This window comes from Lonchura striata, chromosome 7 (genome assembly GCF_046129695.1).
Source record: "Lonchura striata isolate bLonStr1 chromosome 7, bLonStr1.mat, whole genome shotgun sequence".
Taxonomy (NCBI): domain Eukaryota; kingdom Metazoa; phylum Chordata; class Aves; order Passeriformes; family Estrildidae; genus Lonchura; species Lonchura striata.
In genome coordinates, this window is record NC_134609.1 from 29,448,417 (window position 1) to 29,472,410 (window position 23,994).

A 23,994-nucleotide genomic window follows, 5' to 3' on the forward strand; every position below is an offset into this window, starting at 1 on the left:
GCAACATGTAATTCCCTTGCACACCCATCGCAGGTAAAAACCAAAATCAAACCAGGAGGAAATACTGCTTTAGCTAAAAAAGCATTTATATCTTGCTTTGTAGGGAACGCTGTACATTGCTTTTTTAAGAGACTGGTCTTTTGTACTGCTGTATTGCAAACCATCAAAAGTGAGCTATATCTCACTGTGTTCCCTCACCGTCCTTGCTCATGTTCATTTGCTGAGTCAATCAAATATCTGTATCATCATCAGCAGCAACACAGTTTTGTCTCAGAAATGGGTGCCAATCTATACTAAGGCTATTTTGTGAACTTAATCTTTACTGCTTAGTTTACTATTAAGTTTTGAGGTGCTAGATGGCAGCAGAGAGTGTTTTGTTTAAAATAAAAATTTAAAAAGTAATCTAAGAATAAAAAAGAAAAACCAAATTAATAGTGTTAAGCTAATGGGCTGTATAGAAGTGTCACTAAGAAATGATCAATGTCCTTCAATTTTAAGAATTGCAAAACCAACTCAAAACTTGCTCTTTGAAGAAAGCTCTCTAATGAAAACCTTCACTGTTTTGGCACTTCAATCCATTACATCTGTTTATGGAGAGCAAAAAATATAAAAGAAAAGTTGTGTAATACGTTTCCCTGCAGCTTTATTTTAGTACAGCCAGATGTCCTACTCCTGTCAAAATATTTACCAGCAAATATTCAGGAAATCATGATAAATCTGAGAAGATTGGTCTGGCTCCAAACACCACCAGTCCCTGAAACTGTGTAATTTAGGAGTCAGATATAAGTTTTTTTCCTGGTATTTTGAAGGAAACCCCATCCTGCTCTCATCTATCCATGAAGACTGATCATTTCTCATCACATATTTGGAAGCAGCCAACTTCCAACCCCTGGATGCTGGAGGCAGCTTCTGCAGCATTCCAGAGCTTGGGATGAGGCACCAGGGCTGCCCCGGGGTCCTGCTCCAACAACTCCTTCCCTGAATATTCTGGGAATATTATCACTTTTCTGAGTAATCCTTAAATGCAGGAGTAGGATTCAGAGCAAGGAGAAAGAAAAAAAAAAAAACAATCCGGATACAATGACAACGTGTTAATGCCTAAACCAGTTAATTTAAACGAGAGATGTGGTAAGGATGGAAATTAGGTTGTTGGTATTGAAGTCATCAGCTGTAATTGTTTCTTAATTAATGACACAAAGTTGTAAAGTGTGTTACATGGAACCTTGTCTGGAGGCTGGGGAAAATGGAAAAATACAAGGCAGAATTAAGAGTTAGACATGTATTAAGATCCCATCAATGTGGGTTTAAACACAAGGAGAACACAACAGAAGTATTTTTTCCTATTTCAGTGCATATGGCCTTCAAATCCAGGGAAAGGGGAGCTCCCCCTCCTGCAACAGCTAGAGCCACACATCTACTATGATGCACAGCAAATTAATGGAATTTTTGTCTGTAACCTTATCTAAATGTGTCTCACTCTTGCCTGGATGCCTGGGGCATTTTGTCAGGCTGGCTTCGTATCTGGCTCAAGTCGTACATCTTGTCATGCACATTCCCCCACAGAACATCACAGGAGGGAATGTGCAGGAAAAACATCCACACAGGACTGGAAGCTACTGGAGCAGCCTGTGCATCCATGCAAGGACAACAGCACACCCCTGGATGGGAGCTCCATCCCAAAGCACAAAAAGGATTCATACAAGCATAGAGAGTTCTTGATTCAGCACAGCAAAAGGCATGAAAACCATGGAATAAGGTCAATAAGCTTGAATAATATCTGTAAACCCACTGAGGCTGTTTGAACTTTCTTTATCAACAGAATACTGTCTTATTTTTAAAAATTCTTAAAATTTTAACAAAACCGATTAATGACAAGTAATTCCCAAATATGCCAAGCTTATATAAGAGAAGGGGTAATTAAGAACATTACTTTTCACTGGTAACAAGAGGTGTAATCCAGCTTTTGTATGAATTTGAAATAATTTTCTGAAACCTCCATAAAAGCCAAAGACTTAATTTTGGAAAAGCAAAACATCAGGAGCAGCCAGACAGATCTTCAGTTTGCATAAATCAGCACAGGGCACAATGGCAGAAGATCTGACAAGCTAATACTGCTTTTTCTCTAGGCTAAATGTGGTAACAACCCTTCCTTAAAAGCCTGATAGTTTATGTGCTTTGAGGTGGAAACTTTAAAAAAAAGTATAAAAAGCTTTATTGTGGGGGGGAAATCCTTGTACTGTGTTTTATATTCATGGAACAAAGAAACTCAAATCCACTAGATAACAAAGGTCTACATTTATTCTAAATAAGTCACTTTTACTCAGGACAAGTGGTTTCTTCCGTGCTTGATATCATCCTTAACTCATTGTTTCTCATCAAATGCCTAGTGGTGATAAGGATTTCCTGAGATAACAAGATTCTATTTCTAAGCAGTAAAAATAAGTATTATCAGATGCTACTCGGTGTGCAAATTTGCAAGAATGGAAGAAAATTTCTCCACCCAAATATCAAATGTACTCATTTTGGCTACTGTTACAAAACAGCAAGAATTGGAGGCAGCCACTTTCCAAAGCTGTAGCTTTAATGTGTATTTTCCCTTTTGGTTCCAGGAGCAAGGTTCCTCTATTTTTTAGCATGAGTGGACTGTGGCTGTTGAATGAGAACCAATTCCATAGTCTGCTGTTAGTGGTGTGTGAGCCCAGACCTCAGGGACACACTGCTCAAATACTCCTGAAAAGCCAGAAATATCACAGGTCTTCAGGGACACTTTTATTGAGGGTTAGTGTGGGTTTTTTAACAAGAAAGTGCACAATAAACAATAATTGACATTGTGATTATTAAGTTCACTTCTGTGGAGGATAAACTGAAATAAAGGGGTAAAAAGGTAGGTACCAGAGCACCTACCATTACACAGTATATTTATTCAAATATCACTGGACATGATTTGCACTGACTTCTGTCACAGGGGGAGGAGTGGAATACAAAATTGCCATCCACCCTTGAGATGAATTAACCAGCTTAATGCAGCCACAGCAGAGATAACTTCAGTGATGTTGAAAACATCAATTCCTACCCCAATTTCCTGCCTCCACTTGAGGAATCATTGTAGTTGGAAAAGACCTCTGAGATCATGAATCCAAGCTGTGACCAATCCCCACCTTGCCACCAGCCACCAGCCCAGTCCTTCCTTGGGCACCTGCAGGGATGGGGACTCCCAACCTCCCTGGGCAGCCCCTTCACCCACCCTGTAATTCCATGATCCCAGCTGGACAGTGCATCACAGGAAGGTGCCTGTTCAAGGTTTGCAAGACAAATTATTGCATCAAGGACTCAGACCCACCCAAGAGGCTTCAGTAACCACAGTGGGGTCACATTCCCACAGAGAACCAAGGATTTGTGGAGAGTCACGGCCACACACAGATACTACAGCAGCTGGAAGATAAATACAGGAGGAATTCCCACAGGGAGTAAGACCACAGAAGCCTCAGCTGAAGAGGACACCAGGGTGCCACTCAGAATGTAAGGCAGTGAGCCAGAGACTCGTGCATTAAGCACTGAAAAGTGTTATGTGACTCTGCTGGCATTTATCAGCCATCAGACATATCAAAGGATCTGAAAGAAAACAAAGAATATGGATAGCTTGTTTGCCCTGCAAACAGTTCTATTCTGCAAAGTACAGACAACTTTGGTGGCACAAACTGACATGTAAGGACATGATTTCCCACTGGATAATGACAAATCCTGGAGCAAAAACTGTCAGAAAATGTCTGGGTTTGTTTGGCCTTGCTATTATTTTTTCACTTTGTTTCTTGCTCATCTCAGGGCTGCCACTTTTGGAGCATGTGTTGAAGGCTTAACTGACTCATATGCGTAGTGCAGGCTACAATCTCTAAAGCCAGGCCTTCCCATTCCATGGCACTGGTGGTGAAGACAGGCTGGCAGAGCTGCAGTGGTCTGGAGCAGAGGCAGCACTTGGGATCATCACAGAGGAATTCAGTGGTGCTGGGAAACCCATGTTCACACAGAGACAAGATGCTGCCATCCTGCATCCGGGATGTGCCACCACTGCTGCCTTTAACACTCAACAAGGAAAGAGTGCCATAGCACCTTCTCCCCTGCCTGCTCCCAGAGACACAGCCAGCAACTGTGCATGGGCTGCTCTCACTCCCTGCTTACCCCCTGGTGATGTTTAATATTTGTTTAACCATATTGACAGAAGCACAGGATAAAGATCAGCTGAGCAAGCAGCAAAAATGATGCTGCAAGTCATTTCCTTGCCTGGGAATGCCGTGTGTGAGCACTGGAGTCCCATGGGAGGGATGGATGCCACACACCAGGAGTGCCATAGTCTTTGGAGTGTGGGGTTTCTTGGAGGTAATGTCAGGCACCCTTTTCTACCACAGGTAGCAAAGAAAAAATTACATCTAATCTCTCTGTTGTTGTTTCCTAAATGAAAGGCAGGTGAGCTTCTGCCCCGAGGGCTTTTGCTGACATTTCTCAGAAAGGCTGGAAGCTGCAGCAGGTTTGGGAATGAGTCCACTCCTACACACAGCAACTTGGCTGCAGAATCCAGGCCCTTTTTATCCCAGGCAGAGCAGGCGGGTCTGGCAGCTCCACATCCACGGCTGCAGGACTGTGCCTCGGCTTCGTTTCACACACAGCAAAGCCAAAATCCCTCCCTCTCCATCTCCCACTCGGACGTGGCTCCACGGTTTTTGCTGGAACTCTTTTTTTCTTTCGTTCGCCCTGAGGTAAAATCCCGTCATGGAAAGAAAATTTCAGCTCAAACAAATTTTAAATGTGGCAAAATCACAAGCTCATGGGAACAGGACCCAAAAGAGGGGCTGCTGGACAAGTCTGACTCCTCACAGCACCAGCGCTCCACCTCTAAAGCATACTTTGACCCACTACGGAAAAAGACACAATTCCACAAACAGGAATTATGCAAACCACTCTGCATATATTATTTGCAAAAGCCCCAGCCATTCAATGGGTCCATCCCACCACCCATATGGATCCAATTACAGAATAGGCACCCAAAGTCTCTGGGACAACCAGAAGAGAAAGAAGTGGGTAAGCCAAGACCACTGAGCACAGTTCAACTTCACTTCATTCGGGTGGGCATCACCAACCCACTAAATTGCTGACAGACTATTCAAAATGTCTTTGCTGCAGGCTGCTGCCCTGAAATTCCTTTATCCCCTCAAGTCTGGACCTTTATCCCACCCATATTCCTCTACAGATCAAAATCTGTGATCTGGTCAAAAAGCTCACGTCTTCAAACCAGCCTGCTCAGAGCAAAAAGTAACGCTGTCACATGAAGATGTCATAAAGATATATTTAGAAAACCAAACCCAGAGGAGCTGGTGAAGCTGAGCCATGCACTGAGACTGCACAGCTCCTCTCTTTGGAAGACTCATAAACCTGCCTGTAAAGGCTGTGAACTGGCTTTTTAAGCTATACCACCTCCCTGTATGGCTTGGATTGTTTTTCCACGCCAGATGTACGTTTAACAGAGTAATACAAACACTGCAACTCCTTAATAAACTCTTTTTAATGCCCCGACAGTTTGTAAGGCATTTCCTTCAACATGTGTCTGGTTATGGTTTCAGTAAGCCTGCAGGAAGAAGAATCTGTCTGGCAGTTTGGACAGTGATTACAACATGTAGCCCGAGGATATTTCACCTCCAGACCTGCACCATCCTGCTGCATGGAATAAGTCCATTCCTAGCAAACTCTGCAAGGGTTTGTGTGGGGAATAGTAAAAGGGATGGTATATGCAACTTCAGGGAAAGCACAGAAATCCACCTCTGTGCTACCAGACATTTAGTCTTTCATCAGGTAAATGCAGCTTTGCATGCCATTCACATTTAAAGGGAAAAGCTTCTTAAGTGCTTCCACAGAACAGGAAATCATTAAAAGCAACTATTTTGGACCACATTGCCCTAAGCTTGATGGAGCAATAGATTCTTCTCACTGAACACAATTCTGTTTGCAAAGACTCCTCCATCTGCTGAACTAGTTCCCTAATTTCTCACCATCTTTCACTGATTATTCAATATACCTTTCCAGAAAAATGATCTTTTTTTGTTTCAAAGTGTGTTTTCACAGCAGCTGTGATGGCCCCTTTCAGTGCTTTTCTATGCTATAATCCAAGATTAGGAGCCTATAGTAAAAAATAGCCATCAGAGAGGCCAGTAGAGTATTCAGCTGTCCTACAAATCTAATATTTTAGCAAATCCAAAGCTTTTTGCATTTTTCAAAGTAATTTTTACAATGTTTCTCACAATCAGTCGTTTTCTGTTGCTTCCAAATACAACACAACAGCGTCTCCCATCATTTCCATCAAATTACAAACCCAGTGGCAAATGACAAAGCATACTTTAAAAAGTTATGTCTCCTGCACATTTACAGATTAGAAAATAATATCTTTTGACCAAGAAAGAAGAAAAAAGCTCATATATCAGAGAAAAATAATCTAAACTTCAATCACATCTAAAGCTCCGTTAGCAGGTTTGTCGTACGGTCCTTTTGAATTTCTTGTACACTCAGCAACTAGATCTGATGGTAAACATCAAACCAGAAATGCAGCTTTTGAAAATCCAGGCTCAGCTGATAGAACTCTTTTAAGTCAAGTTCAAAGTAGGTTTTGAAGATGAGATAGTGTGCTACACCTGAGCATTTATGACATTCAGTAGGAGAAAGAGGCAACTCCACACTGCAGCATACCCTCGATACTCCCTCCTAACTCATCTCTTCTGCTTTGTCTCCCCTTTTCCAAAATTAACAGAGCAAAATTAAAAGAGATAAGTAACTTATGATGAGTTTAAAACAGCAGCAGTGTAGAGTAAGCAATTTATAACAGAAAAATCAAAATCTATCCTTGTCCTGCTGATCAGCAGTCCACACTGAAACTTCACAAAGCCCCGAACACTTTGCTCAAATGGGCGCAGCACAGCTCCCCTGTGAGCTCTGTGCTTTCATCTACCACCAAATCTTATTTCACCTTACTGGCATTCAAGTAATATTGCAAATTGTTACCCTGCAGGCCACTATCCATCTCCTTAAGAGCAGTTGAGCACGTGAGATATTCCTGCTAAAAGAACACTCTGCTCTGCACTTGTTGCTGATGGCAGAACTCACACAAGTATTGGAGAATTATTGGAGTGTACACCAAAAAGTCAGATCTTGTTTGCCATCACTTGATTTCTGTCATAAGTAACTTAACACCATGTGAGCTGCAATAGAAAATGTTTCCTAAAACCTAAGTCACCTGTGCTGAGACACTAACAAACCAAGAATGAAGAATTGCAGCAAACCTGCCTGACACCCACACACCAACCAAATAAAAGCTGCTACAACAATGTGCTCAAAACCATAAGAACAACAACTCTTACATTTTCAATCATTTTTCTTACAGGGTGATAGTAAACATGTTTTAAATTGGGACTGAGCAAATCGTTTTAGTAGAAATTAGGATAAGAGGAGGTGACCTGGTAATTAAACAAAACTCTTCACAGGACTACACATGACTTCCAATTGAGTAACCAGAGCAGTGTGAATGGATTTTGAGCCTACAGAGAGGACAAGGAATCCAGTCCTGGATTTGGATCTCTTTATGCCAAAGTACTGAAAGAAGGAAAAATCAGATATTCTACCCTAACCATCCATCAGAAAAATGAAATCACACTCTTACCTTCACAAATTCTGTCCAGTCGCTGCCGCTTGACTTTGTGTTTATCCACAAGTGCCATTCTTGACGGGATTTTGCAACTTTCTGACTCAAAAAGCACAGCAGTTCCCCAGGAGCTTAGGAAAACTCACAGGAATCGGCGTGCATACCGCCTCTGTGGGTCCTGCAGAGAAAGAAGAGCATTTGTAAGATTTGTTCACTTCCCATCCCTGGAAGTGCTCAAGGCCAGGGTGGATGGGGCTCAAAACCTGGGATGGAGATAGGTTTTAAGGCCCCTTCCAGCCCAAACCAGTGTCAGATTTCCAGTACACCAGGTGAGATCTGCCTGTGCCCAACAGCAGAGCAGGTTTTGGGAAGGACAGCTCTGAGTTTGCACCCCACAAGTCACACATCTGGCACCACAACTCAGTTTCTTCACCCTCCCTGTGATTCAGAAAACCAGCCTTACACACAAGAACTGCCAAAGCACTGCATGGGCTTCCCAGTTTTATTTCTGACTGAAAAATCTATTCACAGTGGATAAAATCCATGAGGCTATTTTGCAGGCTCACAGATGCTGAAAGATTCTTAGTGAGTATATAAAACAGAGGAAGTAGTTCTTGCTCTGCTAGTACTCTCATACACAAAACACTTTCATATTTAAACCCTGCCCTGTAAAAGTCATCAATGGACCTTGAATTTACAAGAAGACTTCGATGCATATTCCAGCTGTCACCACAGCCTGTCCTTGCCCTCATAAGGACCAACCTTAAACTTCAGGTGTTGATTCCAGTGCACACATTTTCAATGCCAGGGAGATAAAATGATCCATGAAGCCACATGTGTGGCTGATTAACAAGAAATGCTCTCCAAAGAGACAACAGCTAAAGGTTTTCTGCATTTTGGTGGCACAGAGGAAGACCCTTAATGGATACTCTGAGGTCTGACATGTTTTGCTCCTACTGAGAGCCAAAGGTTTGTTTAATCCCTGAACACTGAGCTGAGCTCAGCTGCAGCCTCTGAATGTGCTGTTCTGGTACTTCTACCAGGTTTGATTTTTTTTTGATGTAAAAACCCAGTGAGAGTTTTTCAAAGCAAATTCCACAACAGCATTCATGAACCAAGACATGGAAGAAGACACCTCATGCTGACAACTGAATTCCAACAATCCAACAAAACTCACACTAATATTTTATGTGACTGCTGATTCAAAATCCTCTTTAGTATTTTAAGGTGAAGACAGATGATAAAAGCTGGTAACAGTTACAAACCTTCCCAAGGAGGGATCCTGCTCAAGAAAAAGGCCTTTGCCCCCCCCCCAGCCATCCACCACTCACTGCAGAAGAACAGAATTAGTGTAAATCTGTGATTTCTAGAGGCAAAGCAAAGCACCGCCACATTTTCAGAAGCTTTACCCAGAGAGGAAGGGAAGAGGAAGGCAGAAATTAGTGGAAGCATAGAAAGAAACCCTCTCCTGAATGGCTATCTGCATCAACCTGCAAAGTCCCAACCTCTCTGCCTACATAGAGTGGTTTAAAAAAATTGAAAAAAATCCTGAAAGTCAGCAGTAACCACAAACTCGGCACCATTCATTCAAACTGACCCCCAAACAGCTCCTCTCCAGCAACTGAATTTTCACACTGCAGCATTTGCAAACAGAATTTTTGTGACAAACCAAAAAAAATCCAGTTCATGAAATGCAGGACACAAGAGAAGACACCACACAAAAAATCCGGGTTGATGTCCACAAGTTGACCTTGGGCAGTGTTTGTAACCTGGAGTTTTGCTTGTCCTTGTGTAGAGAGGCAACAGCAACACTTAACCCATCCTCTGGAGCACCCCTGCAGGTTCACATAGCCCAGTCAGGCATTTCTACTTTGCATTTTATTCTCCTGCACCAGCATTGGCTCTCCTAAAAACACTCCAATAACTTCCCAGAAAACCCAGTTAACCAGAGCAGTAGGCTGAGCATGCAAGAGGTAAAGGCTCTAACAAAGCTGCTGCACTCTGGGATGACAATTTCATGGAGATTATTGTTATTATTATAAATGGTTATCAATTATGCATCACATTGATAGTTAATTTCCAAAAGGAAAAGCCTTGTGTCGGTACAGCTGAATTCCAACTAAGGGATGATCGGCGATTTCCTGGTAGTTAATGGCCAATTTCCCAGCAGCACAACTGCAGCATAATCACTGAGATTTATAGCAATAATTAATTGATTTTTTTAAAACATAGGGATGCTAAAGAGCACGATTCCCACTCATATTAAAAATTAATGCAACATTCTAGACGATGCAGAAAACTTCCATTCCGGAGGCAGAAGCTTGGTACAGTCAAAATATTTCATGCAACAAAAATTAAGCTGTTAGTGTAGCTAAAGCCCACGTAGCTAGTGGCATTTCCATGATCAACAATTACACACACACACATGATTTTTTACCTCTATTACATCCCATTCCACTTTCAGGGAGAAATACCAGGTTATAAAAAAAATATCACATAAGAAGGGAAAAAGTTACCATTTTGTTCTGAAAACACTCAAGTAATTCATTATGTTGGGGCTGCAACTCTTTCCCCCTTTACTTCCCCGAACAAAACCAATTTGCAAAGTGTATTTAATTCTGACAGAGTGCATTTTCTGATGGACGAACACATCCATTCAAGTTTTTTTCCCCAGCCATCTCAATTCCTTGCATTACTCCCTGGAGGAAAACTTCCTACAAAAGAAACTAATAACAATCAGAGAAATTGCTGCTCATCAGAGTCCCACACAGCTTAATGCAATGCCCATGAATGAGCTCCTTCCTAATGACATGAACTGCCCCATCTTTGTCTCACAGGTGTCCATGCTGGTACCAACCAGCAAAAAAAGCTCAGCTCAGAAGATTTATTAAAAATGTGGCAGGAGCTGCTGGGCAGATTTGGCAGGCATGGATAAAATGGAAAAAAGCAGATGTGTGGGGCACAGAAACAAGAGGATATTTCCCAGCCTTTGCATGAGGCTGTTATTAAGAAAGCAGTTCTTCCATTTGTGGGATGGAAGATGCAATTAGTTGTGCACCCAACTTCAATCTATCCCAAATGGTTTCTACAGCCAACCCAATCTCAAAACAATCCCAGGGATAAAGGTCCCCCACCATAAAATAAACACAATCAGACTAGGCAGAACAAAAATCATGGCCAGCAATTAAAAGACAAGAAAACCTCATTGTCTAAGGAAATTTGAGAGGAAGAGGCACACGCACAAAAATTGTACTTCATCCTCAGCAAGATTAGGAAATAAGTGAAGTGATTTACATACAGTAATTGCATGGCCGTGTTAGCCTCCAACAGTGTCTTTCAAAATGTAAATTTTCTTGAAGACCCTTGGACATGATGATAGCCCATAGCTATTTATTTATTTAAGGAAGGAATTTACTTAAATACAACACTTTAGGAAAAAACCCCAATCCTGACGTAACACATTTAAATAGCTTCTAAATGCTGCCCCTTAAAGAGCACAATCCATGAGCCAGAAAATGAGTGCAAAGAAAGCTGTATTAGGGCTTTTTTTATCCTGACTTGTGATGACAAATGAAAAGAAATAAAGGTGGTCTTCCAAAATAAGATGCATGGTTAGATAAAAGTAAGAGAAAAGTGATTTAATGACGAACATCCTGTCTTCTAAGCCCTTTCTCAACTTGCACTTTTGTATCATCTTTTTATGGCACATGAGGTAGGACAGGAGCACAAACATCTGTCACAGAACCACAGAGGAGTTTGGGTTGGAAGGGACCTTAAAGATCACCCAGGGCCACCCCCTGCCATGGTCAGGGACACGTTCCACTGTCCCAGGGTGCTTCAAGCCCTGTCCAGCCTGGCCTTGGCCACTTCCACGGATGGAGCATCCACAGCTTCCCTGGGCAATCTCTGCCAGTGGGCAACATCTGTTTTAGAGCATCCATCCCAGGCACTGCCACCAAACCATCCTGGGAGGTGATTAAGAGATGCCTTTTCCAGTGCTCCAGACACAACATCTCACACGTTCCCTGCCTGTGCACAGCCTTGGGAAAGCAGGATGGTGCTCCCTGCACCCTGTTCTGTGACAAACCAACTGACTGCATTTTCTACCCTCTATGAAATAAGGCAACAACAAAATGGGGAGTCTCTACTACAGAAAACTACCAGCTCCACAAACTGCAAAAGGTCCCATTTCCAAACAGCAAAGGAAAAATTCCATCCTTCTTTCCTCACATCTACACTAGGTTTTCACATGTACAATTCTTTACTTCAACAAGTGCAAATGTTTTGATGGTACTGGAGAGTATTTTTTAGGCTCTCAGGAAAAGAAAATTGCTGGAGAAGGTTTTGTATCATGATTACTGAAGAACATCAGCCCTCTCAGCTGGAAGCAGAGCAGGATGCCCAAGCAGAACTGTGGAAGACAGTATCTGCTGATGCTCCCTGTATCCTCCTTTGTGTAAAAGCCCAGTTTTTCACAGCTTGATCACATTCGAATTAAGATTTGAAGACAAGAACAGCCCTGGGAGCTGTGAACTGCTCCAGCCCTGCGTCAGCATCCCTGGGCGTTTGCTACCCTGAGATCTGGCCATCCCCACTGCTCAGAGTTTCAGCTGCCTGGGGAGGCCAGGAGGGGCTGGGAACCAGAGTTCAGCACAAGAAAGGCAGGGAAAAGCAAGCAGGAGCCACGCAGAGATAATGACAGGGGAGGGAAGCGGACAAAGGAGACGGCACAATGCAGGAGGAGCACTTGGAGAACACTCTGCCATCCCTCCTCCCAGGCAGCCCTAAGTGCAGTGCCCTGCTCAGCCCCCATCACCTGCCTCTGCCTCCCCGACTGCAGGGGAGGAGAGCACAGAAGGGAAGGGACGGGCAGCAGGGTCCTTCTGGGGATGGCATTTGGGGATATTGTCGTTTAAAGCACAATGAGACAACATGGGAAGCTCACAGTGGTAAGACACCATTAAACCAAATAGCCCAGTAGGAACCAAAAACAGATTAAACATTTATACAAATAGTGAGAACAAACACAGAATTTCATTACCCAAAATAGGTTGTTTTTGTTTTTTGTTTGTTTGTTTGTTTTTGGTCTTTTTTTTTTGATAATGCCTCAGAGATAAAAAAACCCTCACTTGGGAAAAGGAATCACAGCATTTCTGTGTGGCCAGGGTTTGACTTCTCTCACTCCACTAAACATGCTTATCCATTGTATGTGAAATATGATGCTAGGGGGAAAAAAGGCTTTTTTTTTTTCTTTTTTTCTTTTTTTTTTTTTTTGGGAAAACTACCCCGGCTATAAATCACACCTTGGGTTTGGCTGGGATAGAGTTAATTTTCTTCGTGGTAACTGGTGTGGGGTGCTGGCTATAAATCACACCTTGGGTTTGGCTGGGCTAGAGTTAACTTTCTTCGTGGTAACTGGTGTGGGGTGCTGGTTTGGCTCTGTACTGGAAACAGGGTTCATAATCCAAGGATGTTTTTGTTATTGCTGAGCAGGGCTTACACAGAGTCAAGGCTTCTTGTACTGCCCTACCAGTGAGGGGGCTGGGGGACACAAGGAGGTGGGAAGAGACTCAGCCAGGACAGCTGATCCCAGCTGGCCCAGGGATATCCCAAACCTTGTGGTGTCATGCTCAGCATGTAGAGTGGGGAAGAGGAAGGAAGAGGGGGATGTTTGGAGTGTCAGTGCTTGTCTTCCCAAGCCACTGCTATGTATGATGCAGCCCTGCTTTCCTGAACATGACTGAACTCGACCTGCCCATGGGAAGTGGGGAGTGAATTCCCTGTTTTGTTTTGCTTACATGCAAGGCTTTTGCCTTCCCTATCAAAGTGCCTTTATCACAACCCACGAGTTTTCTCACTCTTATGCTTGTGATTCTCTCTCCCATCCCTCAGGAGGGAGTAAGCAACTGTATGGGACTGAGCTGCTGGCTGGGATTAAACCTCAACACCCCCCCAGCAGTCTGCAACCCCCCAGACCATCATCACCCCCAAAACAGTGAGGGAGCACTCCTGCTATAAGGCCATTATTAATTAGGTTGAATGTTTTTAGCAGTTATTATTGTGATTTTGCAGCCGCGGGTGATGTGTGTTAAGGCTTCTCCATGGGAATGCCTGGATACTGCTGGGGGTGGCAGGAAGAATTATTTGTCCAGCTTCTTTTCCAGCCCAGAAACCTAACAACCCTTCAACTGCTTGACTGGTGCCTTCCCCTAAAACCTGCTGGGGAAGGTGCACTCCCTGAATGCAGGGAAAACAGGGAGGCAGCAGGTTAAACGTGTTCATGGAGAAGCAGCACTCCCACGTGAGCACCTGCTGGTGCCACACAAAGGACTCTTGCACTCCTCATCACACAGAAAAGGTGAATAACACCCTGTACGAGTCTTGTGCTGAAGAAGTGGTAACAATTTTGAGGAACTTGCTATTATATGAGTGAACAAAATGTACCATAATGGCATATGAGCCTGCACATCTGCTGCTAAATTAAACACGCTAGATAATGATGCAGACCACATCTTAAAACACTATGCAACGAGATATAGACTCTGCCAAAATAATGAAGCTTCAAAGATGACACAGAGAGCCTGATCCTGCATCCCTTACAGACCCTGAAAGTCACAGTGATTATTCCTCAGCAGTTCTACTCCATCAAAGCTACTTGTTGACTCAGGAGAAGAAGAATCACAATTATATATAGGTGCCCTTCAAAGGGAAAAATACATATGGATTTGTAGCATTTTTCTTCCTCTCTGTCTTAATGATGTGTAAAGCCTGAGAAAGGTTTTTGTTTGGAACTGGATTTTTAGAAAAGGTTCTGTAAGAATTGTGTGTCAGGCTACAAAATCCTCTCCAGACCGGGTTCTCAGCAGCCAGATATTATGAAGATCAATTGAAATGACAGTATTCAAGTTGCCTCAATAGCCATGGTACAAAAAAGAGGGGAGTGAGACATCCCTTCTATTTTCAACTTCTTTTACCTATTTCAATTTTTAACATTAGTGATTTGCTCTTGAATTTGAGAAAAGAAGATCCAGACAATGCTTCCTTGTCAGGTAAACCTCTGTGAGCTTTCAAGTAAAACTAGGAAATACCAGAACTGGCACTCCTTTCATTCCTAAAGCTGAAATACAAACAAGCAACCCCAACAGACAGTAAGAAAAAAGAAAATTGCTTCAAAGAAAATAACTGTCATCTCTCTTTCTGGCACCAGAAGTGAAGCAGGTTGATGCTCTGCTTACCCTGCACCAACAGCCTTCAGAGGCTGGTGGTGGGCAAAACAATAACCAGGAGCTGAACCCCAATTATCCACTTAGCTTTGAGAGTGCCTAATCTATTTTCTAATTAATCATGGGCCTCTTTCAACCTCTCTTATCTTGTTTTTCTAAGTATCTGACGCTGATAACATGCACACTGATCTTGCTGAAGCACATAAAGGGCTGGAAAACTACCCTTAAGTTTTCAAACTAAACAAGAGGAAAAGGCACATAATTTTACGTTCTCCAGGGGTCCCTGCCATACTGGAAAATAAAATCTCATTCCATGTTTTACCATAATTCCTTAAATTACAAAGTACTGATTTGCACTAATTGCAAAGATCAATGCTGGAGAAAGGTGAACCTTCACTGTTTGCAAACCTGGATAAGAAGAAGCTCTTCTCTACTCAAGCCATTATTTGCTCCTGTGCAAAAAGCAGCACAGCAGATTAGAAATCCTTAGTAAAATGAGTATTTTCTGGTTTGTTGGATGAGTTATGCAGTTACTTGTCCATTAGAGGGCATTTTATACTGCAGAGTGAAGCGCTGGCAGCTTGGGAACAGCATCACTAACCCCATCTGGAGCTGCTGGAGAACAGTTTCTGTCGACTCTCATTTAGTAATTGCCACTTTTCAACCTTTCCATATGCTGCATATAGATGAGCAAGCAAGAGCAAGGACAAGAAGAAAATAAGATGAAACAGCTATGAAAAAAGTCTTGCTTAAGTAAACCCTTTGGTATGCAGCTATTGTTGCTTCCAAGGTTTGGTCTTGTTCAGTTCACTTCTCGCCCCCCCAGCTATAACACAGCAAACTTCATCCTTTTCACTCTCACAAACAGCACTTTATGTTTTAAATTTTGAACAGGATTAACTGAGAACAACTGCAAACTGTGCCATGGCATCATTACCCATCTCTGGAGCTAGATGGGAGAGCTCATCCATCTCTGGAGCTGAACAAAGGCAAATCCAGCTTCCTCAGTGCCAAGAGGCAGGACATGGCCACTTACCTTCAGATGTCTCCTTCTGGCTACTACTAATACTGCTAAATGTGAACTGTAAATTGCTTTCAGCTTCTGCTGGCTAGGGAACCACACAAAGCCACCCACTCCCCTGCTCCAGTGGTTTTCCTCTCCCCATATAAATGCAAATTAAATTAGGCAAGAGGCAGATATCTCACTATACATCTCCAAATATATGTATGTTTGTAATCAGGGTGGCCAAACTTCCTGAGTACAAGCTGCATACCAAAATCTCCATGGGGCCAAGAGCCACATGTACCAAGAGCCAACCTCTGTACCCCCTCCTGCCACACACATCCCATGCCCCTGTGAATCCCCACATTTCTCCATCCCCACTGCTGTGTGCTGCTGATCCCCCAAGCCTGTCTCCCTCTGTGATCGCAGGGTTTGCACAGGCACCACAGCAGCATTTGGAGCTCCTGCCTTGCAGGATGTGACTGAACATCTGCATGTAGCAAACACTCCTGCAATACTCACAAGTTACTCCTGAATTTCTCCTCAGTAGAAAGTTCAAAACAGCAAGAGCAGCAATACAAACCCAAACACCCTAGGATCAGCAGATTCTCTTGGGATCCCAAACCAAATTACCAAGACTACAACCAGGACTGCTTGTCTGTGAGACTTTTCCAAGTCCTTGGCTCTGTATCACTACTCCTAATTAAAAGAAATAATAAAATAAGGATGAGGACATCCTTACAGGCAAAGCCATGCCATACTCAGTGTCCTGAGTTGTAACCAGGTGCTGCTGCATTGCATTACCTGACAAGGCACCCACATGATGGCACCCACATCTCAGCCCTACAGATGTACAGGACACACAATTGGAGTGTCTCCAAGTGTGGAATTCCAGCCTTCACTCCTAATTTCTTAATTCTTCCCTAATCAGGATCAGATAATTAAATATTACACGGACACCCACAGATGCTGGGAAAAGATCACACCAGCCCACTCCTTCAAATCCCAGTGGAAGCCCAGAGGAGGAACTTTCAGCCCTACAGGAGATTCCACCATTCACCCAGAGGAAGAGCCTCACTCATTTAAAGAGCAAAGATGAAGCCCCTCCTGCCCCAGCAAACCAGGAGAATCAGCTTTCCTCCAGCACACTGAACTCCCCCATGCATGGCACAAATTCACAACTTCAAATTCACAAATTCAATAATTTTGAATCCTTGTCCAGGGATCTCTGCCTAGACTGGGAATAGTGAAAGGCAGCAGTGACACCCTTCTGTCTCCAGGAAATCTTTGGAGTTATAGTTTGCCCTTATCTTAGCACTTATAGTTACAAGCCACTCTTACATAAAAAGCACTCATCTGCATTGACTTATTTAGCAACATGAAATAAAATAGCCTGAAGCTATTCATGTTGCTTAACGTACTTATTTTTTTAATGCAGACGATGCTCTGTGCAAAGGAATATTCAAAGGGGAAAACTGTGGTTTGTTTGTAACACTTATTACTATCACTGAAGAAAATATGTTCTAACAAGTCTCGGAAGGGGGAAACACGTGTAATACCTTTAAACAGCTCAGCTAATTCATCTTCTGCTGGCGAAATCTCAAATGGAAACTCTCAGAATGGAAACATGGAAAAACCCCTTTCTCATGGTCTGAGACCTGTTCCCACTATACAATCTCTTTCCATCGGAGTGAGTCCTGTTTGTTTTCAGCACACAGCAGCTTTACTCGACAAAAAAAAAAAAAAAAAAAAAAAAAAGAGTTCAAGAGTTCAAGGCTACGTCTCCATTCAGGCGTACACCCACAATGAGAACCGGGCTCTCCGGCCGGCGCTGGAGGCACTCCTCTCCCTCCACCTACCCACAAAAGGGCCTTGTCTGAGGGAAATGAGAAAGGAAGGAAGGGGCAGGATGCAAAGAACGGCAGAGAGGAGAAGAGCCCAGCCAGGTGTTGGGGCATCAAGCACCAAGGAGGGCTTGGATCATGAAACGGGCCAGCAATGAGGATGGAGGGTGGCTTTTGGAGTAGTCAAGGGTCTGGGGAGCCCCCAATCTGCCATGTTGCAGACAATACTGAGCTCCACGGGGTCAGGCACAGGCAGGATGGAAATGTGTGAGCGTTTCCATGAAGTCCCGTGGGAAAGAGCCCGTCGGGATGCGGGGCGGCTCCGGGACGGCTCAACTGCTGAACGCTGCCTCCTCCTGCCCCTCCCATGCCATCCCTCCATCCCTGCCTCTCCCTGCTGCTTCCAGCATCACTCCCACCGAGCCAAAAAAGAGGGAAGGAGGGAGCCACGTGAGCAGAGATAGGTTTTGATAACAGCAATAAATAAGATTAAATAATTCTCCCACTACCAACCTTTAGCCAAGAGTATCCTCCACAACCACCAGGTTTGCATAATCGACACATTTTTATTCTGAGCCTTGCCAGCTCTCTGTAGCAGGGCAATTTTGGGATTTAACAACACTCAGGTTACTGACCTAAATTCATACAGGCTCATCTGGAGCCATAACGGTCCATTGTGTGCCCAGGCCTGCTCAGGACGCCTTAATACACAGATTATTGATGCAATGAGCTGTGACGGCTCCTATAGAGCTCTTAGGGTTTATTGTAGCAACACCTACTCGGGGTCCCTTTAATGCGCGGATCGGTGACACAATAGACAGAAACGGCCACGACTTGGGGATGAATTATCCCACGGATCACTGGCCTGACAGCAATGGCTCCAGCCTCCTGCCTCAGCACAGCCAGCAGCAAACACGCCAAAACCTCATGCTCCCAAATCCTGGGGAAGATGGCAGAGAGGTGCAGGACCTGGCAATGCAGGGACAGTGTCCCACTACCCACCCAAACCTCTGAGAGGTGGCATTTGCAGACAGCAATTTGCTACTGAAAATAGGGATTTATAATGAAAGTTCTGGTGGGATCAAACTTTTAGCAAGAACAGCCACAGGCCTGCATTACAGATCAAGGCTAAAAATCCTGTCTGAGAAATACATGGAAATTAGCCTGAAAAAAATCAGCATCCAATTTTCAGCATTAAAAAAAAAAAAAATTATGTTCCAAGAGAATGCGATGAAAGCAAGAGCAATAGGAAAGTGCACAAATATCTGTATTTCTCTCTACTTTGCTTCTTAAAAAACAAAAATAATCTTATGAGGTTGAGAACTAAGTAGTGTTTAAAGAAAGTCACTGGTACAGGGAGACCTGGGGCTGAGGAAAGGAAAATTAAGACATCACCATGAATCAAGCGTTTGCAGCCTCCTCACAAACACCAGCGAACAGTTCAAAAAGCTGCAGCTGGCTTTGCACTATCGCCTGCATCTTCCCCACCATTTACCAGGAGCTTTTTTTAACACTGGTGACACTTCACATTCAAAATTGCAGTTAAAAATAGATCACTGGTCCTCCCCTTTTCGCCCTGCAAATTCCCTCCCCTCCTCTCTGCCTCCCTGCACACTCACTGATCTCTCCTTCCCCTCCTGCCCTGTCATCAGCCACAGGGTGATGGAGGGGTGAGGGGGGCCCTGCCCAGCTGCAAGTCCCAGAATCTTGGAATCACAGAACAGTTTGGGTTGGAAGGGACCTTACACACTGGCTAGTTCCAAATCCACTAGACCAGCTTGCTCCAAGCCCCATCCAACCTCCCTCTGAACATTTCCAGGGTCCTCCCACTGCTCCCCAGTACCTCATCTGACCCTGGGAGCATCCCTCTCCCATTCCATCCCAAAGCTCATAGCTTTATTTACAGGAATGAAAGCAATGGCTCTATTCTTGGTTTCCCCTCCCACCTGCTTTTGCAGAAGATGTGAGTTTAAGGCTTTAAAAAACAAAGCACCCAACACTAATGTTTTCTCTCTGGCCTTAAACCCTGCAATCAGCAGATCAAATGTGAGTGTAGAGAAAGAAATTCCTTTCTTATCCATAGCTACTTAAACACTGAACCTTCAAAACCTCCTCAGGAAAGAGGCCTGGGGAACGGCTGCTGCTACTACAAGGAGCCCAGCACAAGAGAGACTGGAAAATCAATATCCTTCACCCAACTTATCAAATTTACCGAGGACATTTATACAGTGTAATTAAATAGAAAAGAGATACAAATACAAAAGAGTATTTGCACGGCACTGAATAGCAATTGCATTATCTCTGGGACAGAGGACACTTTGACAAAAAGGAGGGAAAACACCATATATCAACTGAAGAAGCTGCAAGGAGCACGGGGAAGGTCTCTGCTCTCATAGCTCACGGGGAATGTACAGCACTTAAGTAGAGACAGCCACAAAATATACATCAGCACGTACACCTAAGGCATTTCTGCAGGTCCTGCTCAGTCAGCCAAAACGATGCTGTCAGAATTACACTGGTGATGGATATGGTCCAGTTGCCTCTCAGACTCACACAGGGTCTCCAGCACATGTTGGGGCACTTCCCCCTCACGGGCGTGGAAGCAGAGGAGACGCTATTATGTTGCTTTTCAGCATATGAATGTACCAAGTAAAATCAATTTTGCCCAGTAATCCACTTGGTAAGACAGAGATGCTTTCCACAATCAGCAGCCACCTCTGCAGACTGGCAAGATAAAATCTCTGCAAGGTTAAACCTGGGAAAGGCTGACTGCCAGTGCAGGGCAAACTAAAACATTGTGGAAAAAGCAAACGAGATTATCTGGCTATTTGTTAAACAATTCTTCTCACAAAGCTTGTGTTACAAGATTTTTGTGAGTGCTCCTCGCTTTCAGGTAAAGCCAGCTCTGGCTCCTCACTCCAAGACCCTCCAGGCAGCACACTGCTGTGCATGGGACATCTCTCTTGCCATGGTGACCCTAAAATTCAGAACAGCCCAGTGTGGTGATGGACACATGCTCAGTGCTGGGGAACAGCGCTGGGTTTGTAATTGCAGATCTGCTTCTACCTCACCTTCAAAGGTGTCATCTTTAGGGTTGCCTTCAACAATTAGGCATTGCCTAATTACACTGACCAATAAAATAAAACCCAACAAACAAGATGGGCAGGATCCCTGCACTTTGCTCCCAACACCACCAGGTGCCATGAGGAGAATCCCAGCCATTCCCCTTCGCAACATCCTCATGGGAATGAGTGAGCATCAGGTTAAAGGCTTCTTTGTTGCCTCTCTTGGGTCTTCATTCTTTAATGTGAATCACACTCCACTCTATTTTGAGCAATCCTTTATTAAAAGTGCCTGTGAGTCATTTTCTCTAAACTTGAAACTCTAAAAATGGTAATGTTTGGGTAGTAGTCAGGAATTTTTAAGAATTTGCATTCTTCTCTTTTTGATTTAACAGGAAAAGGAGGGTAACCTGACTCACAGAGGATTTGTTTCCCCTTGTCCTGAACAGAAATGCTGCTCTTGGATAGAATCACAGCTCATGAAATAAAACTTCTGAACATCTTTCATCAAGTACAAACAAAGAGTACTGAAAAAACAAACACAGAACAAAATACCTCTTTAGAGAGAGACAATAAACCCAACAAGTGACAACCTGGAAGTATCTATCAACTAACGTTCAGTATACTATTAAAAGAGTCTTTACAGGTGAATCTGTGAACTTTGGATTAACACACATCCCTTTCCAGATGCATAACACAGTAACTGAAAATCATACTGCTAATTATTTATACCTCCAACGTCCCCCACAGGAAAGGTAAAGATTTTTCCCTGTGAGGGTGGGGAGGCCCTGGCACAGGGTGCCCAGAGAAGCTGTGGCTGCTCCTGGATCCCTGGCAGTGCCCAAGGTTATACAGGGCTTGGAGCAGCCTGGGATAGTGGAAGGTGTCCCTACCCATGACATGAGGGTTGGATTGGATGGGCTTTAAGTTTCCTTCCAAACCAATGCAGGATTCTGGGATCTGCACTCTGAACCCAGGACAAGTTTTGCACTGCACAGCACAGCAAATAAACTGGCTCACAAGCACCACATGGGGCTTTTTCATCACAGAGACACCTCATCCTGCTTGATGACAACCCATGAGACACTACCGCCATGTCAACTTTGGAAACAGGCTCTTCACCAACAGGGAAAGGTGTCCAAAGAATTGATGGCACATACACCAGTCAGCCTCCACATTTCCCTCCTCCATTATTACCTGACTGCAGAGTTCACTCCTGTGGTCTCCAGTCAGGACTGGAAGAAGAACACAGGCTCTGGATAGGAAATCCACCAGAGAAATCACCTTCAAATGTCTCCTGGATGAACTAGGCATCTCTGATGCTCCTGGGCACACAAGTCATGGCCAGACTTGCATGTTCCTCGGCCCGTGTCAGGAATGAGAGCTTAACTGCTCTTCCCACCACATTTGCATTCCAAACTGCTTCAATTCCTGTGGAGATCCTCACCCATCACCATCCACAGGTGGTGTGGGTGGGAGGAAGACACCACGGTGAAAAAGCAACATCAGTATGATCTCCAAGCAGAGCAGACCAGGATGCAGCTGAAATCCTCTTGATTCCCTTGGGCAGGACCAAGACCCATGGGGAAGAGAGGAGAAGGCACCAGCAGGTCCTGGGATGGCTCCACACAGATGAAAAACCCAGCTCCAGCACTGCCACTGTTTTAGGGATGAGGGTGACGGATGTACTGCTCCAGCCATAGGGTTTCAAATCCAACCTGTGCAAGGAATGCTAGGGAAAATATTATAAAGGGAAACTCACTTCCCCCAGCTGCCTGAGAGAGCCCATCACAGGAAACATCTGCCATCTTCCACAGAGGACAAAAATCAGGAGGAAGTGGTTGATCCATACAGAGAAAAGAAAGTCAGATTAATACTACATTTCTAATTAGAAGCACACAGGTCCTGCCCAAGGCAGGAGATCCACTTCTGCAGGCAGGTCTCAGCAAAACAGATTAAATAAGGAGTTCCATAGACTGCCGAGCATGAAAACAGCAGCAGCCCACTTGATGAGGTCAGGGACTGAAGTGGCCTATGGTACTTGTAAGAGAAAACATCTGTTGGTGTTAAAAGGTCAGCAGGAAATGAACACTATTTACTTTGTCCTTACTGGTTGGGCCACTGCTCCTCGAAAGAGAACCACACATGGCTCAGCTTAGCGCCGTCCCCTCGACAGCCACCCCACAGCTGCCCACCTTCACGTCCCCTTGGTACACTCAGGAACCCTCCGAGCAGCCCCTGCAAGGAGGATGAGGCTGTCCTTCCCCCTGGCAGACCCCAGGGAACCCCACTCCCTCCTCATGGCAGGGAAAAGTCCTTCACACCGGCTCAGGAACAAGCCGTTAAAATAAATCCGTCAACATAAAAGCGAAAAAAACAAGACGTTTCTTCTGAAAAACAGGAAGCGTGAGGTACATAGCGGCTTAAAATAGCGCCCGCTTGATTTGTTGACAAAACATGGGTCCCGAGGGGTCGTGCCCTTCTGTAGGGTTTTATTTTTCCTGCGGACTGCTGGGAGCACCTCCGTGGCTGCCCGGGGCTCTGCTGCCCTGGGCCGGGGGCTGGCACCGCTCCCCATGCCCGCCCGGTGGCCGATGGCCGCGGGCCTGGCCGCGCTTCCTGAGCGCGGCACGGGGCTCCCACAGGAAACCCCGACGGAAACCACCCCGCTGTCAACCGGGGCTCGCTCCAACAGGCGAGCAGTGTTTGAGGCTGGCACCCCCTCCTTACAGCTCAGCCTCAAGGTCTAAGTGCGTAGGAAACCGGTTTCAGACTTTCCCTCACTTGCTCTTCACGCGTAGAAGAGCGCAATGCTGGAAAAGCAGGATGAGCTGCTGGCACCTCAGGACAAGCTTAAAATGATAATGGTCTGATCCCGAGCCCTAAAGCCAACAAAGATTCCTAAACCAGGAATTTCAGGACAGCATCTTCTGCAGAACAGAATAGAGAGGAAATTTTATGCCTCAGCAGTCCGTCAAGGTTGTGTGATACTCTCCCATTCCTCAGTAACTCTCCAGTCTGGGTTTTGCCTCTCCTTCCCCACAATCACAAAACCATAGGGGGGTTTGGTTTGAAAGGTCCTTAAAGATAATGCAGCTCCACTCTTCCACACCTTCCACTATCCCAGCTTGCTCCATTCAACCTGGCCTTGGATGCTTTCAGGGATGGGACAGCCACAGCTACT

At 44.4% G+C, this 23,994-nt stretch overlaps 1 protein-coding gene across 1 annotated transcript in view; it reads right to left on the minus strand.

The window, feature by feature from the left end:
- Positions 1-23,994, minus strand: part of CTBP2 (C-terminal binding protein 2) — a 133,717-nt gene that overhangs the window by 48,625 nt on the left and 61,098 nt on the right. The window contains exon 2 of the mRNA XM_077784739.1: positions 7,697-7,856. Within this exon, the coding sequence (XP_077640865.1) occupies positions 7,697-7,754 (58 nt within the window). The 5' untranslated portion in view covers positions 7,755-7,856. The remainder of the gene's footprint in view (positions 1-7,696; positions 7,857-23,994) is intronic.